Source organism: Garra rufa, chromosome 8 (assembly GCF_049309525.1).
Source record: "Garra rufa chromosome 8, GarRuf1.0, whole genome shotgun sequence".
Classification (NCBI taxonomy): domain Eukaryota; kingdom Metazoa; phylum Chordata; class Actinopteri; order Cypriniformes; family Cyprinidae; genus Garra; species Garra rufa.
The window spans coordinates 40,198,150-40,217,122 of NC_133368.1; the positions used below are offsets into that span (position 1 = coordinate 40,198,150).

The 18,973-nt window shown below is 35.9% G+C and overlaps 1 protein-coding gene across 1 annotated transcript in view; it reads right to left on the reverse strand.

Moving 5' to 3' along the window:
• Nucleotides 1–18,014, reverse strand: part of LOC141340179 (ubiquitin-conjugating enzyme E2 E3-like) — a 51,819-nt gene extending 33,805 nt beyond the window's left edge. Inside the window, exon 1 of the mRNA XM_073845106.1 lies at nt 17,923–18,014. Coding sequence (XP_073701207.1) covers nt 17,923–18,014 — 92 coding nt within the window. The remainder of the gene's footprint in view (nt 1–17,922) is intronic.
• Nucleotides 18,015–18,973: the final 959 nt, after the last annotated feature.

Here is an 18,973-nt window from a genome sequence, read left to right on the forward strand (position 1 = left end):
TGCATTGTTTTTTTTTATTTGAAGCATCAGTGAGCATTTGAACCTTCTAGTTGCATATGAGTCTCTTAGTTGTCCTCAGTGTGAAAAAATTTATTTTATAAATTATACAATTGTGGAAAGCACAAAAAAGCTGAAAAACGAAAGAATTTGTGGGACCGGAGTAAATTTTCTGAAGAACAGCGGGCAGTTTAACTGTTCAGGGCAAACAAGGGACTCATGAACAACTGTCACCAAAAAAAAAAAAAAAAAGGAACAACTGTGGATCATTCAGGTAACAAGTATTAAGAATCAAGTGTATGTAAACTTTTGAAAATTCAACTATAAGTTTTCTTGGTAAAAGTCTTTTTATGTGGAATATCTTATTCAGGTCAGTATTAAATAAAAAAATAACATGCATTTTGTATAATCCCTCATGTTTTGCTTTAAAAAATTAACATTTTGCAGATTCTGCAAGGTGTATGCAACCTTTTGACTTCAACTTCAATTGGATTTCATACTGTACAAGTATGTTGCCAGCTGAAGTGAACTTACACAGATATCCTGTGCTCAGTATGTACAACCAAATAAATCAGAACACAGCCAAACAGTAGGACTCAGCATTTGTCACCCGCTATAAAGCTCTAAGCAGTTTCTGGCCACTCTGTCCTCGCTTCCAGACTAGGACCAATCACACGGCCTGTAGGAGCGACTGATGTAAGCCATTTTGACATCAGGGCTACATCCTAGATATTGGGAAAATATAAAAAGATGACGGCTTCATAAGCACTGACATCATTAGCACCGACTTTTTTAAGTGCGGTATAAACTGTTCAAATTAATTCAGTTACTGTCAGTCAAAGAGGTACGAGAGGAGTGTTAATTGATTTCTGTGTGCACCACAATAAGAAAACTGCACCTCATTTTGCTGATGCAGAGTAACAGTTTTAGGTGTGTTGCTGAAGAGAGTCTAATTGGATGCCACAGAGGGATCGTTTGAAATTGCTGACTCCTTTACCTTTAGATTTGAACTTCTATTATGTTAATTTTTTTCTTTTTATGATAGAGGAGAGGAAACAATGGTGACAAAGAAAGTCAGCCACAAAAGCTCCACAGTTCACCATTAATCATAGTCAACAAAGTCAAAATTGACTTGAAAATAAGTCCACATAAGTCTTGGTATAAAACTTGGTCCAAATATTATTTTCCAGTTTCTCCCAATTTTTAAAATCAGATCAGTTTTCTTGCATAAAATCAAGTCTGGCCTTCATTAATATCCTGTTTCTCTGTCAGATGCATATGTTTTGCAGCATCCATATGACTTTTAAAGTCCAGACATGATAGAAATGATCTATTATGCATCTGCAATATAAAATCTGCCATTGAGTTTGTCAATTCACATGTGTGTTGTGCAGTGTTTTTATAATGCAACAGACACTGTAACTGTTTGTCTCTCTTTGGGAAACATAATGTCGTCTGAGTCCCTGTGCTGCTCTCTCTCATGGCACCCATCGCATCCGTCCCTTGCCATCGGCACGCGGTGTGATTTCTCACAGCTACATTACAAATATAAACACACGTGACAAACTGGGGCTTTAATAAGTAGGAGCTGGCTAACTTAGCATCAGCTTGATGGGACACCTACAGCAGCTCAGCGTTTGATGCCGCAAGGCAAGCACCAAATAAAATGGCTAATGAATCAGAGGAGCTTAATGGATGTTGGAGGAAAGATGCACACAGGGACATCTGCACAGGGACTAGGGAGCAGAAGAGAAGATGAGGCAGGGTGGGGCCAAAGGGAAAGCCAATAAAATATTCAGAGATCATGTGGTTTATACAGCACAATAGTGATGCCAACTTTTTCAGTGACCTTGGTTTCTGGAAATATTTTCATTGTTTGCTTTCTCCACAGGAATTTAAAAAATATTTTTCAAAACCACAAACCAAATCAGTAGGCTCTGTGATGAATTATTATTTGATTATAAGCAATATACAGTTTTTTAATTATTTTAAAGAAGTCTCTTCTGCTCTCCAAGCCGGCATTTATTAGATCCAAAATACAGCAAATATTGTAATATTGTGAATTTATTTTTTACTACTTAAAATAACTGCTTTGTATTTGATTATTTGAAATGTAATTTATTCCTGTGATTTCAAAGCTGAATTTTTTAGCATCATTACTCCAGTCTTTAGTGTGACATGATCCTTCAGAAATCATTCTAGTAACTGCAGCTGCAGCTGTTAAGCCCCTTTTGAAAAAGAGAAATCTTGATAACACCATATTGAGCAACTATAGACCAATATCAAATCTTCCTTTTATTGGAAAGATTATTGAAAAGGTTGTTTTTAATCAGCTGAATCACTACATAAACTCAAACGGATACCTGGACCATTTCCAATCTGGTTTCAGACCACATCATAGCACAGAGACAGCGCTCATAAAGATAATAAATGATATTCGCCTAAATTCTGATTCTGGCAAAATATCAGTGCTGGTATTACTAGATCTCAGTGCTGCGTTCGACACTGTCGATCACAACATTCTGCTAGATAGACTGGAAAACTGGGTCGGGCTTTCTGGGATGGTTCTAAATTGGTTCAGGTCATACTTAGAAGGGAGAGGCTATTATGTGAGTATAGGAGAACATAAGTCTAAGTGGACGTCCATGACATGCGGAGTCCCACAAGGCTCAATTCTAGCGCCGCTGCTGTTTAGCCTGTATATGCTCCCACTAAGTCAAATAATGAGAAAGAACAAAATAGCATATCACAGCTATGCAGATGATACCCAGATTTACCTAGCCTTATCACCAAATGACTACAGCCCCATTGACTCTCTCTGCCAATGCATTGATGAAATTAACAGTTGGATGTGCCAAAACTTTTTACAGTTAAACAAGGAGAAAACGGAAGTCATTGCATTTGGAAACAAAGATGAAGTTCATAAGGTAAATGCGTACCTTGACGCTAGGGGTCAAAAAACAAAAAATCAAGTCAAGAATCTGGGTGTGATTCTGGAGTCAGACCTCAGTTTCAGTAGTCATGTCAAAGCAGTAACTAAATCAGCATACTATCATCTCAAAAACATTGCAAGAATTAGATGTTTTGTTTCCCGTCAAGATTTGGAGAAACTTGTTCATGCCTTTATCACCAGCAGGGTAGACTATTGTAATGGTCTCCTCACCGGCCTTCCCAAGAAGACCATTAGACAGCTGCAGCTCATACAGAACGCTGCTGCCAGGATTCTGACTAGAACCAAAAAATCAGAGCATATTACACCAGTCCTTAGGTCCTTACACTGGCTACCAGTTATGTTTAGGATAGATTTTAAAGTACTTTTACTAGTTTATAAAGCACTCAATGGCCTAGGACCTACATACATTGCAAATATGCTCACAGTATACAAACCTAACAGACAACTCCGATCACTAGGATCGAGTCAGTTAGTAATATCAAGGGTTCACACAAAACAAGGGGAATCGGCTTTTAGCTATTATGCCGCCCGCAGTTGGAATCAGCTTCCAGAAGAGATCAGATGTGCTAATACATTAGACACATTTAAACGCAGACTTAAAACTCACCTGTTTAGTTGTGCATTTATTGAATGAGCACTGTGCTACGTCCGAACAGATTGCATTATTTTATGTATAATCATTTTACTGTGCTAATTAATTTTAAAATCAATTTTTTAAATCATCTGAAATGTTCTTAAATTCTGTTTTTATTGTTGTTAGTGTGATTATTATTTTAAATTTTTATGATTTGTTTGCTGTTGTGATTTTAACTCCTTTTTATGTACAGCACTTTGAATTACCATTGTGTATGAAATGTGCTATATAAATAAACTTGCCTTGCCTTGCCTTGCCTAGTATGCTGATTTGCTGATCAAGAAACATGTATTATTATTATTATTATTATTATCAATATTTAAAAAATTTCAGTACTTTTTTCAGGATTCTTCTACAAATAGAAACAATACAATGATGTGCATTCATCTGAATTTTATTAATTAATACAATTAATTTTATTTAGCAAGGATGCTTTAAGTTATTCAAAAGCGACGATAAACATTTATAATGTTCCAAATGATTTCTATTTCAGATAAATGCTGTTCTAACATTTCTATTTATCAAAGAAACCTGAAAAAAATGCTACTCAGCTGTTTTCATATGCAGTATATATATATATATATATATATATATATATATATATATATATATACACACACACACACTGTATATGAAAACAGCTGAGTACCACTTTTTCAAGTTTCTTTGATAAATAGAAATGTTAGAAAACAAATTGAATATATAATATTCAATATAATATATAAATAATATATAATATGAATAAATAAACAAAATGAAATTAAATTACCTTAACTCAATGTAGATGAGTTGCGGTAACTCAACCCGTTTGAGGAAACCTTTTGCTTTAAACCATTTAGGTTGTAAAACCAATAAATATGAGAACTAACGCATCTACATTGAGTTAAATTACCTTAACTCAATGTAGGTGAGTTTATAGTTCTTATATTTATTGATTTTTAAACTTAAATGGTTTAAGGCAATCGGTTTCCTCAAACATTTGAGTTGGCGTAATTTTTTGGGTTTTACAGTGTACTGAGGTCTTTTGCTTTTAACAATCTCAAAGTTCAAACTAATTTCTCTGTGGAGAAAACAAACAAGGCATTAAATTCCGGAACCATATTGTCACTGTCTTCTGCCAGATTTTCTGAGGCTTCCCAATTTTTTTTTTTTTTTTTAATCTCTGAAAATATCCACAGTCCTGTCAGTAATGTACAGTAAGAGTGATTCATTACCCCTTTCAATGAGGAATCCATCCCCTCTCCCTCTTTCACCTTCCATCTCCATCCCCTCTGCTAATTACTAGAACTAGCTGACCTTCCCAATATCCTAGTTTCCCAGCTACGTTATCATTCGTTAAACTCCGCAGAGACGCAGGAGATGTGGAGGCAATTTATTTCTGCCCCATTCCATACCCAGCCAGGAGCAGCAGCCCCTCCCGGGCTTTTCCGTCAGTAAAAATAAATGTAAGGTCAAAGGAGCTACGCACACAATGACGAAGGTATACGTACGTGCCTGTATGGATATTGACAGTAATATACATGCTAATTTAGGTCACGTCAGACATCATGTCACAATTGCATGTCACTCCACAGCAGTCGTGACCTTAACAGCAAATGAGTTTTTATATAATTTAGCTGGTAAAAAACTCTTGGTAGTGTCGCGGTACAATGACAAATGACTATTAGACCAACTGAGACGTATGCTAATAGACATTCCCGGGTGCAGTGAGATTATGCTATATACTGTGTGACAGCAGAAATGTGTCAGATTTTGCTGCTGTTTATAGTGCGGTATAAATATTTGCATTGAAAACATAGAATAATGTCAGAAAAAAACATATCATACCATACTTATGGTAGTAACAATGTGGAACCAAAAAAAAAATGCTATAAAAATTCACAATAAAGACATTAAAATGTAAAGGGCCGATTAATGGTTTGAGATTGTACTAGGTTAACCTAAATAATTTTGCTAAAATATAAAACCATAACTAGCTTGGGTGTACAAAATGTCTCTGTTTTGGCTCATGGATCACTTTCACGCATGATGGTGAGCTCCATAAATCATGGCAGACAGAATGGGACTAATTACCAGTCACCTATACAGGCATCTCACAGCTGCAGGGGGGACAAGCTATACCACAAAAGCAGACTTTATTGTGGCATGGCAAAAAGGCTTTTGCGCAACACAGAAAAGATATTGAACCACAATAGTGCCTGTGACTCAAAAAAAAACAAAAAAACAATAGCATTCATGTGGAGTATGAAACAAATTACTAAGAATGGCCCATGTGAGTTGTTTACTGTAAATAATGGACAATGTATGGTCTGCAACCAATACTGAGGAGATTTGAGGAAACAACATTTTTCTGGAAATGTATGTGGGTGAACTCATTTTCCAGTAATCAGGCCAATATGCTATACAAGTTCATTTAATGAAAACATGATGCCATTTTCAACCTGTTCTGTTGACATAATCTGATGCATTTCAGAGTAAAAAAAACTGGTTATTCAATAAAATTATTATTATTATTATTGAATAAGTCTCTTTGTTCACCAAAATGTGTTTACCTGATTTTTGATCAATTCCTAAATAAAAGTATTAATTTCTCTAAATAAATAAATAAATAAATAATAAGCTTATTGACACCCAAACTTATGAATGGTAGTATAAATCAGAATTACGAGATTAAAAACTTACATTTCTAACTTTTTTTCTCAGAATTGCACGATATAAACTTACAAATGCGAGACATAAAGTCAGAATTGTGTGATAAATTTGTAATTGCGAGTTCTAAAGTCAGGATTGCGAGACAACTCAGAAGTGCGTGATATAATTTCAATTTCAATTAAATACCCAAACTGCAAGATAAAAACTCACAATTCTGACTTTTTTTCTCAGAACTATGTGATATAAACTCGCAATTGCAAATTATAAAGTCAAAAATGCTAGATAAAAACCTCACAATTCTCAAACTGTGATGAAATTCTGAGGAAAAATTGAGAATAGTGAGATGTAAACTCACAACTGCAAGAAATAAAGTCATAATTGTGTGATAAACATATAATTGACCTAAATTGAGTTATAAAGTCAGAATTCCAAAATAAAAACTCACAATTCTGATTTTTGTTCTCAGAATTGTGTGATATAAACTCACAATTGTGAGAAATAAAGTTGGAATTGTGTGATAACCTTGTAATTGTGAGTTATTAAGTCAGAATTGCGAGATAAAAACTCACAATTCTGACTTTTTTTCTCAGATTTGCATGATAGAAACTCAAAACTGTGAGTTCTAAAGTCAGGATTGCGAGACAACTCACAACTCTGTCTTTTAAAAATAGCGAGATGTTATCTCTCAATTGTGAGAAATAAAGTCTGAATTGCGTGATAAATGTAATTGTGAGTTATTAAGTCAGAATTGTGAAAAAAAATAAACTCACAATTCTGTCAGAACCACTATCGTCAAATAACTTACAATAAGCATACATTTTAGGTTGGGGGTATGGTTCTGTTCTGGGCAAACACTCCCTGCCCATCCATGCAGTCTAACATGGATAAGAGCAGGGAGAGCTTAAATTACCCCCCTATAGGGTAAACAGAACAGAACCTACATTAATGATATCTGCTACATGAATCATTAATGTTCTAAGTTATTATTTTATGTAACAAAATTCAGTGGCCTGATTAAACAAGAAATATCCAAGCCAAGTCCTTGCTGGACAAGAGGAGGAGTTGGGGATGGAGGTGAGTGATTAGCACCTGAGCAAAAAGATAGCTCCTGACTAATGATAGAAAGCGAATTATAAAGGATATTATGATTGGTGTCATATTCCTATAGGTAGATGTGCAAGCTTGATTCACGTGACCTGCTAGAACTAACGCTCGGTGACGGAAACTTGGCTGAGCTTACATAGCTTTGCATTGTCACTGGAAGGGCTGGGAATCGAAAATCGATTCCGATTCTCAAATCGGATACTTTCAAATTTCCTCGTATCGGCATTTTTTCATCTGCCGATCTGCCAGGACCATACGTGGTATTGTAAACATCAGCCTACAAGATGGATCGTGGAAAGCAATCAAAAGTGTGGCTACACTTTGTAAAAACCGAAGACAAAGCTACTGCTGCATGCAAACTTCATCTTAGAGACCTGCAAGGGACGGATTTTTTAGTCCCGTGCCCACCCGCCTGCTCCAGCAGAAATATATGTTATTTTGTCCCACTCCCGCCAGCAAAAGCCCACATAAAAGTAACCTATAGCCCTGCAGGAGGACAGGTACCTACTTCATCTCTTGGCTGCATGAAACAAACCCTCGCGCTAATGTAAAGGTAAAGATGACCAGAGTAATATCAACGAACCCGCGCGTACCTAATGTATTCATTCTTGTATATTGGAGTCGTACATTAGGCACACACAAGTCCGCTGTTGATTCACAAACTATTCATGATTTCGGGGCTCTGATCCATAGTGTTTTTGCATGAAATTTCTGAATAGTTGCATAGCTGTTAAAATTAATGTCCTGTGAGTGTCCTGCTCACCCATAGAGATGGATCTTGTAAGGGTCAGTAGTGTTTATGCACATATTAGCACCAGCATAAACAGATTTAGAATGCATTTAACTGTATTTTTCATTTGTATGTTTATTTTATAACACAAACAGTAGATATTCAGTCAGTCCAGTTCAAATGGACAGGTTTAGTGGTCTTTTGGCATCTCCCTGTTGAATGTTTGGCAGGTTCAATTAAGAAAAAGTACTCTGAAGTTGTGAAGAATGTCTGAATTAAATAATTTAGGAGCTTTAAATCTGTATATGTATATACACATGTTAAAAGGTTGGGGAGAGGGTTTTTTAAATTCAAAGGTATAGCTTTAATTTAAAGTTTGTTTGAATTTTTTCATTTTTTTATAACATGCAGTAGAAAAATAAAAAGGCAAAACAAATGTTTTGGTAATAAAAAAGGTTTAAAAATAAACACCTTTAGAGAAAATGTCAAGCATAGGGGGGCCTTGTTTGTTGTTGTTGTTGTTGTTTTTTACTAAATTGGAATCGAAACAGGGAATCGAAAAGAATCGGAATCGGTAAGTGGAATCAGAATCGATACAATTCAAATGAGACCCAACCCTAGTCACTGGCAAACTATTTTTTCTGCAGACTAGATATGCAAACTCATCAGGGTGACAAAGGTAACAAAGACTCCCCCAGTTTTAAAAACTCATCCAATATGAACTACTTTGGATTCAAAACCTCAAAGTTCGCCAAAAGGTGACAAGTTTGCTTGACTGCTGCAGACAGACATCATACTACAAGATGACACACGCTGTTCAGTTCTCACCAAGAAGCTCGATTCCTACTGTAAACCTGTGAATTACACTGCAAAATCTCATGCCATCGCCAAATCTCCAGGTATAAACCTTCCTTTCAAATCGATGACGTGTATGAACATCATATTTATTAAACCAACCAGTGGCAGACAGGAGAAGCATTCAGGAAATTTGCTTGCAAATAGGGGTGGGCGATATGGTAAAAATATCATATCACGATTTTTTCAAGAAATATCACGATTCACGATTTTATCACGATTCTTTGTCATGTTGGTTTTACTTTTTTACAAGTTGTCTGAGTAGTACAGCCAAATTAATTTTTCTATTTTAAAACCAAAACCTTACAAGGTAACAAAATATAAAATAAAAAGAATGGCAGATGTTTAAGCCAAAGTGGGCGAAGACAAAAAATCTTTGTCATTATTTTCTTTGTTTTTAAAAAATAAGAACAAAGATAAGCTACATGTTACAAATACACATACTATACAAATAAAACAAACAGTGCTTTAATTTTCAGGTACAGTCCATATATTTATCAGTAGCATTCAAGAAATTTAATTAACAAATATAAAAATAAAACACTATATACATTATATACATAAATTATACATAGAAGCAACATTTAAAGCAACTGTATTGAAGTTCTTCAGTCAAGAGCAGTGAGTGATTTTCCTTTGTGTTTTGTTTTATTAGTGTATCATCACCCAAAAATGACAATTCTGTCATCATTTACTCACTCTCGCATTTTTTAAGCATAAAACATGCTGAACATAAAACTTATTTTGAATAATGTGGGTAACCAAACAGTTGCTGGGTCCCCAGTTACTTCCATATATTTTATTTATTTATTTTAAGTCAGTGGGGACCAGCTACTGTTACCCACATTCTTCAAAATATCTTCTTTTGTGTTAAGCACAAGAAATTTTTTTTTATAGAGATTTAGGACATGTGAGTGACAACATTTTTGGGTGTACTGTCCCTTTAATGACAATCGACAGCATGTTTAGCTCTGTCGCAGAGCTGCACGCATCTATACCGGCGCGCATCCGTTTTACTCTTAACTGTTTACTTTCACTTTAGACAACCGACTGTGTTTATATGTAATCCTTGCGTGTTTTTGACAGTATAAGCAAATTAAACGCCAAAGATAGCTCAGTTTAGTAATCAGGTGCTGTTTGACAGGCTTTTAGCGCACGTGCTTCAGGTTTACGCGCTCATGAAGCGCATGCCAGAACAGCGCGCGGACCAAATGGCGTTATTTTACCGGCAAGACTTTGAAGCACATTCAAATAATGTACTTTTGTGATCGCGAATATGAATAAGTGCAGTGTCCCGTGAGTGAATGTACAGTATATTAAGACGGAGGCACACTGTAGCACGATACTACGATATTTATTCAAAAGCAGATCGTGGAGACATTTTAATCGTCCACGATCAAAAATCGTCATATCGCACACCCCTACTTGCAAACAAACCTTGTTTTTTTTTTCAATTCCATGTAGTGTTTTTAGTGGTGCAGAAATGACGCGCTTCCCCTTTAAGGAAATCTATGACATTGCCAAGATATTCTTATTGACCTTGAATAACCCCAAAGCGCTCTGGCGATTCCTTTTAAAGATATCAATGAAATTGCCAGGATGTTCTTGTTAACCTTGTATAACCATTAGTGGATGTGAGGAGGTTAAATACTGTACAGGCATTTTCACTCCTGATCTTACAGCAGGTCTTTTGTATAACGAGAAGCAGCATGATGTTGATTGAGATTTTATGAGTGTGATTAACACAGATATTAAATAGCACTGCAGAGCAAAAAGGAAACTCTTTGATTGTTCTCTCCACAAGTGCTACTCCACACTTATTGAGCAAGAAAGTGCACATCACCAGCTTCTATATTTCTGAGGGAGACAGCAGGTATAATAACAGCCCTGTGAACATTTGAGAGCACTGGGTTACAATTTTGTGCAGAGCTGAAGTACAATCTCAAAGTTGACAGCTCTCTTTACTTTCAAAAACGCATAGAATGTAATATTTTAGACTTATTAAATGTTCTAGAAAGAGAGTAAAGGATGTGTGGGAATAATGAAATTCAGAAGGAAGGAAGCCAAGTAGGAAGAAGGAAGGGGAAAAATAAGCATGTGCACTATACTATTCTCTGCTTGCAAACACTTACTTATTGTCACTGTAGGTACATTTATCTTCAGGACACCTAGAACAAAGGTGGACTAGTATGTTTATGAAAAGAGGTTTCAAAAACCTCTCCCCAAAGGTGCTTTGAGTCTACAGTGTGTTTTGCTTTTTTTAAGGCATGACGCAACACTGCTGAACAAATTAGTCCTGATGAGGAAAGGACTTAAGTGCTCTATTAATTATGTACAGGTAGACCACACTTCAGGGAGAAGATGTGAGAAGCCACACCTTCTGCCTTATGTTCACATTACACAGAGAGAAAGAGAAAGAAAGAGAGCGAGCGCAACAACCCCACACAGAAACTGACATAAAAGGTCACATTTACAAAGCCTCCGGCTGCACTGAACTAGGCAAATTTTGTTGAAATAATGCATGAATGAAACACTTTCTGACTAATGCACATATTCAGCTGTTTATTTTGTATTTCCTTTTAGGACATTTGTAATATATGTCCTAAGTAGCATGGGTATATTTGTAGCAATAGGCAACTATACATTGTATGGGTCAAAATTATAGATTTTTCTTTTATGCCAAAAATCATTAGGATATTAATTAAAGGTCATGTTCCATGAAGATATTTTGTAATTTTCCTACCATAAATATATCAAAACTCAATTTTTAATTATTAATATGCCCTGCTAAGAACTTCATTTGTACAACTTTTAAGGCAATTTATCAATATTTAGATTTTTTTTTTTTTTTGCACCCCCAGATTCCAGATATTCAAATAGTTGTGTCTCAGCCAAATATTGTCATATTCTAACAAATCATACATCAATGTATGGTCACAAATCATACATCAATGTATGGTCAATGAATAAAAAAATGGACCTTTATGACTGGTTTTGTGGTCCAGGGTCACATATTTACAGATACTTAAATGAAAAAAATGAACAAAGGTTGTCTGAAAACACAAAGGCCAAGGTTTAAAGTCAGTATAAAGCCTTTAGGTTGCATATTATGAGGCTTGGCGTAGAATTACAAAAATGAGAGGATTATTTAGTACAAAGAAAACTGCAAAAACATAACATCAAACTGTGGAAGACGTGCACTGCTATCCCATATCACTGGCATTCATGCACTTCCATTATTTATGTTTTCTTATTTTGCTCACATTTATGTCAATATACACATTTACACATTTAATTAACTACACATTTAATTATTAATATTTTTTTATTAATATTTATTAACTTTTTTCTAATAATAAAAGATGCCAAGCCAAAAATAGATGCAAGATTACGGATCGTTGAAACCAGATTATTGAGTCAGCGAGTCAACCTCATGAACCGGATCAGTTTGATTCGTTATGAATCCTTTACATTACAATTGGCGATTATTTGAAAAGATCCGATTCAAATGAATCGTTCATTCATCAATCGGACATTTTACTTCTCAAATGTGACCTTGGACCACAAAACTAGTCATAAGGGTCCATTTTTGGATAATCTAATAAATAAATAATGATTTCTAATGAATGAATAAGCTTTCCATTGATGTATGGTTTGTTAGCATAGGACGATATTTGGCCGAGAATCTGAGGGTGCAAAAAAATCTAAATATTGAGAAAATCGCCTTTAAAGTTGTCCAAATAAAGTGCTTAGAAATGCATATTACTAATCAAAAATTAAGTTTTAACATATTTTCGGTAGGAAATGTACAAAACATCTTCATGGAACATGATCTTTACTTTATATCCCAATGATTTTTGGCTTAAAAGAAAAACTGATCATTTGACCCATACAATGTATTGTTGGCTATTGCTACAAATATACTCGCGCTGCTCAAGCTCAAGGTTGTCCGTCCCACAAATAAACTCATGTCTGATAAAAACCTGGTATATAGATACAAGTCATATGGATTACATCACAGGACAGTCTTCAACAACAGAAAGTAAGTCTGGTGTTTTTAACTGTATGGTGCTGAGTAAATAATGACAGACTTTTGTTTTCTGAGTGAACTATCCCAGATAGATGGACAAACTGTTTAAAACCCTAGTTCGCTACAACAATGTTTCCATCACTAGCGCGTCAGCTGAGATACGACGCCTATGATGCCTCAACACTGACAGAAATGACAACTGTTTTGACGCTGAATTAGAAAGCGGCGCGAACAGGTAACGTTAACGTAAGGTGAAAGTGTTTGCCAAAGTTGTTAATGAAATATGCGCTCTGGCTACAGAAAGACACAGAAACATGGAAAAAAGACGCGCTTACGCGAGAATCCTATCTAAAACATTAATAAATCGCACACAGGAGAGATGGAATATCAAACACTGTCTTAATGCTTTAAGTTGCTGTCTTTCACTCACTAAAACGAAGTTGTAGTAAACTGAGCGGTTGTCAATACTAAAGCTGTCAATAACTCATTTGCATATGAATCCTCCTGAGGTTCACTTACCTGAACAGCTGATGCTAAACTTGAACAGACTTGGCGTCACTCTGTGTTGCAGGTTGCACGGCGCACACGACTGTGAGGCGATGAGCCGCGTCCTGACTGAAGTTTACGGTTCCTACTATGGCGACGGCTACGGGAGTAATATTCCTTCGCTATTGGCAGGTTGCTAAACAACGTCAACCTAAACTAATTAATATTCAGCACCGACGTTACGCCATTGGGGAGTTAAATAGAACGTCGGCGTTTTGTTATTAATATTCATGAGCTGATGCTTCGCTATTGGATGATAACCACGCTGCGTTACCACGGCGTTAGTAATATTCATAAACTGAAACGTCGCCATAGTATTTGTATAGGATTCGTAATTTCGCGTTAGAAATCATCACGCATGCTCATCCGGTACATCAGGGGCAAAGCTACCTGAGAGCACATACTGTATGGCCTACTTTCACTGTCTGTACTCTGCCTTCCTCTCATTCTCCCCATGGGAGGCAATCATTTTGCAATTATATACCAATAAATAAAAAAAAGTTTTTTTTTTGTTCTACTCTTAAATGAGGGCTTTGTTAAGCAAATAGCCATTATTCATTTATAATTTTTTCATCTAAAAGGAAATTAAAAAATATTTTTTAGGCCATTTCACACAATACCTGCTTTGTCCGTTTAAAAGGTTTTAAACACTCTATCAGATCAATTATGTATTTAAATCTAAATGAAAGCTAAATATATGTTATATTGTGACCCTGGACCACAAAACCAATCATAATGGTCTTTTTTTTTTTTTTTAATTGAGGTTCATCGTCTGAAAGCTGAATAAATAAGCTTTTCATTGATGTATGGTTTGTTAGGACAATATTTGGCCGAGATACAACTATTTGAAAATCTGGAATTTGAAGGTGGAAAAAATCTAAATATTGAGAAAATCACCTTTAAAGTTGTCCAAATAAAGTTCTTAGCAATACATAATACTAATCAAAAATTAGGTTTTGATATGTTTACGGTAGGGAATTTACAAAATATCTTCATGGACCTTGATCTTTACTTAATGGTTTTCAGCATAAAAGAAAAATCAATAATTTTGACCAATACAATGTATTTTTGGCACTGCTACAAATATACCTGTGCTACTTAAGACTGGTTTTGTGGTCTAGGGTCACAAATTGGGATATTGCTAGCTATGAATTGCAACCCAAGAATTCCCTAACAGATCCAACGGCTCTCATTCTTTATAGCAGGGGCAGTCTGAGTCAAGTCTGGCTTCAGTAAACAAGGTTTGAATAATGTGTAAAATGTCTGCTGTGGCGAGACGGTCTGTGGCCAGAACGTATGGACCCCTAATTGCACGCTACAGTAATAGTGATCTACAAAAATTCTATTTTAGAATTTAAAAACAGGGTTTGAGGAAGCACCCACACTGAACTCCACCCGTTCATTCACTTCCTGTGGTGACGTTGGGCAGAGCTTCCATTCATGGAGGTATTTTCTTTCCAGGCATTCACAGGACTGCCCATTCTCACTGACAGCCGGCGGCATGAGTAGGAAACGCACGGGTTGTAATTTTCAGCGGATGTCTGTAGCAGTAGGAGGTAGATGACAGTGGTAGGTGTACATCAATTTTTCCATTAATAATCCTAATAAAAACATGTTTGCACTTAAAAATGAAAAATTGCCTATTAATTCACATTTAGGCCATTAAAAATGTAGATAAGTTTGTTTCTTCATCAGATTTGGAGAAATTTAGAATTACATCACTTCCTCACCAACGGATCCACTGCAGCGAATGGGTGCCGTCGGATTGAGAGTCCAAACAGCTGCTGAAAAAAATCACAAGAATCCACACAACTCTCTTAATTAATCCACAATACTTGTGGATTATTGTAATGTTTTTGTCAGCTGTTTGCACTCTCATTCTGACGGCACCCATTCACTGCAGATGATCCTTTGGTGAGGAAGTGATACAAAGCTAAATTTCTCCAAATCTGTTCTGATAAAGCAAAAAACTCATCTACAGGCCATTTTAGATGGCCTGAGGGTGACAAAATCTTTCTTTAACTATTCCTTTAATAGAGATGGATGCATTATTTTAGTTACTAAACAATGGATCATCTGCAGTGAATGGGTGCCATCGGATTGAGAGTCCAAATAGCTCATAAAAACATCACGATAATCTACAAATAATCCACAGGACTCTCTCAATTAATACTTGTGTATTATTGTAATGTTTTTATCAGCTGTTTGGACTCAAATTCTGACGGCACCCATTCACTGCAGAGGATCTGTTCCGGTAAGGAAATAAACTCATCTACTGTACATCTTGGGTGACTAAATTTTCAGCAAATTTTTCTTTTTGAATGAACTATTCCTTTCATAAGTGATATAATGCATCCATCTCTATTAATCAGTGAGTTCACTGCAGTGAATGGATGCCGTCGGATTGAGTCTCTAAACATCTGATAAAAACATCACGATAATCCACAAGTAATACATATTAATCTTTCAAAAAATACTTGTGGATTATTGTACTGTTTTATCAGCTGTTTGAACTCTCATTCTGAAGGCACCCATTCACTACAGATGATCCATTGGTAAGCAAGTGATGTAATGCTACATTTCTCCAAATCTGCTCTGATAAGGCAACAAACTCATCTACTGTCCATCTTGGATGGCCTGAAGTTGACAAAATTTTCTGCAAATTTTACTTTTTGACTTTACTATTCCTTTAATAGAGATGGGTTCATTATAACACTTACTAACCAACTGATCCTCTGCAATGAATGGGTGCCATCAGATTGAGAGTCCAAACAGCTGATAAAAACACAACATAATAATCCACACGACTCTCTTAATTAATATTTGTGGATTACTGTAATGTTTTTATCAGCTGTTTGGACTCTCATTCTGATGGCACCCATTCACTGCAGAGGATCCTTTGTTGAGCAAGTGATGCAAAGCTAAATTTCCCCAAATCTGTAGAGATTTGCTCTATGTGTTAATCATAGAAATTGATGCATCTCATATTAATTGTATATATCTCTTACTAACCAATGAATCATCTGCAGTGCATCGAACTGAGAGTCCAAAAATCTTCATGATAATCTAGTTAAATCCACATTTCTCTCTCAATTAATACTTGTAGATTATTGTAATTTTTTTTTAATCAGCAGTTTGGACTCTCATTCTGATGGCACCCATTCACTGCAGAGGATTCTTTGTTGAGCAAGTGATGCAAAGCTGAATTTTTCCAAATCTGTTCCGATAAGGCAATAAACTCATCTACTGCACATCTTGAATGGTCTGAGGGTGACAACATTTTTAGAAAATTTGACTTTTTGGGTGAACTATTACTTTAATAGAGATGGATGCATTATCCTCTGCAGTGAATGGGAGTCCAAACAGCTGATAAAAACAATCCACACAACTCTCAATTAATACTTGTGGACTATTGTAATGTTTTTATCAGCTGTTTGGACTCTCATTCTGACGGCACCCATTCACTGCAGAAGATCTCTTGGTGAGCAAGCGATGCAAATTTCTCCAAATCTGCAGAGATTTGCTCTATGCATTAATCATAGAAATGGATGCATTATATCTCTTACTAACCAATGAATCATCTGCAGTGAATGAGTGCCGTCAAATGGAGTGTCCAAACAGCTGATAAAAAAAAAAAAAATCACTATAATCTGCAAAAATTCACACTTCTCTCTCAATTAATACTTGTGGATTATTGTAATGTTTTTTTATCAGCAGTTTGGACTCTCATTCTGACGGCACCCATTCACTGCAGAGGATGCTTTGGTGAGTAAGTGATGCAAAGCTAAATTTTTCCAAATCTGTTCCGATAAGGCAATAAACTCATCTACTGTAACAAAAGGATCCTCTGCAGTGAATGGGTGCCGTCGAATTGAGTATCCAAACAGCTGATAAAAAGCTGTTCCGATAAGACAATAAACACATATTGAATGGTCTGATGGGGGGGATTTTCAGACAATTTGACCTTTAAATGGTCTAAGGGTGACAAAATTTTCAGAAAATTTGACTTTTTGGTTGAAGTTTTCCTTAAATAGAGATGGATGCAGCCAGACATTGATGTCAAGTCTGTCCCATGAGTCCCAGGAGTGAGTTGGGTCTGATAAAAGCTGCTATTCCCACATCTCTAAATGTATCTCGCCTCATTCCACAACCTATGATAACCACCATAATGCATTTACAAATAAATGCTGACTTAATTGACACCAACCGTAGAAGATCAGATGCATAGATGCACAAAAACTGCAATGTTCTACAATAAATGACCATGTGGAGCAAAGTGAATTTTGAGTCAGGCGTGCAAATTGGCATTTAGCTGTGAATGGAAGGGGTCTGCGTACAAAAATGTCTCGTGATACCAAAGTGCAAAATTCCTGCGGAGCTGCTAGTGACGAAGAAGGAGCTTTTCCAAAAGTGACTCTGACAGTGTGGTGTCGAAGGAGTTGGAAATAACAAGTCTCTTGCTCCACTGATAATGAAACGGGCAAGCTTTTCCCTCCAGAGCGCTCTTCCGCATCTCTTGTAGAGGGAATCAGTTTCTTGTATTTTGATCCTGTCAAGAGCCTGTCTCGAATAGAAACAGATGATAAACAAGACATTTAAGTGCAGAAACAAGAAAGTCATTAGTTATTAATGTCACAGAGCCACTTGAGTCTAACAGCGATTGTTAGGGGGGGGGGGGGGAAAGACTTGGAAAAAAATCTCACAAAACCTGTCAAGAATGTCATATTACTCACAAAAATCCAAAGAAAGATTTAAGAAATAACATTTTGCGACCCTGGACCACAAAACCAGTCATAAGGTAAAATTTTACAAAAATGAGATTTATACATCATATGAAAGCTCAATAAATAAGCTTTCTATTGATGCATAGTTTGTTAGGATAGAACAATATTTGACCGAGATACATCTATTTGAAAATCTGGAATCTGAGGGTGCAAAAAAATCAAAATACTGAGAAAATCACCTTTAAAGTTGTCCAAATTAGGTTCTTAACAATGCATTTTACAAATCAAAAATTACATTTTGATATGTTTACAGTAGGAATTTTACAAAAAATCTTCATGGAACATGATCTTTACTTAATTTCTTAATGATTTTTGGCATAAAAGAAAAATCAAAAATTTTGACCCATGCAATGTATTTTTGACTATTGCTACAAATATACCCCAGCGACTTAAGACTGGTTTTGTGGTCCAGGGTCACATATATACTATATTATATACTGTATATGGGGAAAAGACTTCAATACATTTTTGCATATATGCAAACCTGGGACCCTTTCTCTCTGAATTGACTGGCAGCTCTCTATTGATGACCTTTAATTCATATGCGTTTCACTGCTTTACAATCCCAGTGGGCTTGTCCTGCATCTCATTAACATCAGCTACAAAGAAACCCTGTGTTTCTATATCGGGCTTCGCTTATGCAGTCTAGGCTCAGTTACCCCTGAAGGTCACAGCAGATGTGAATCCT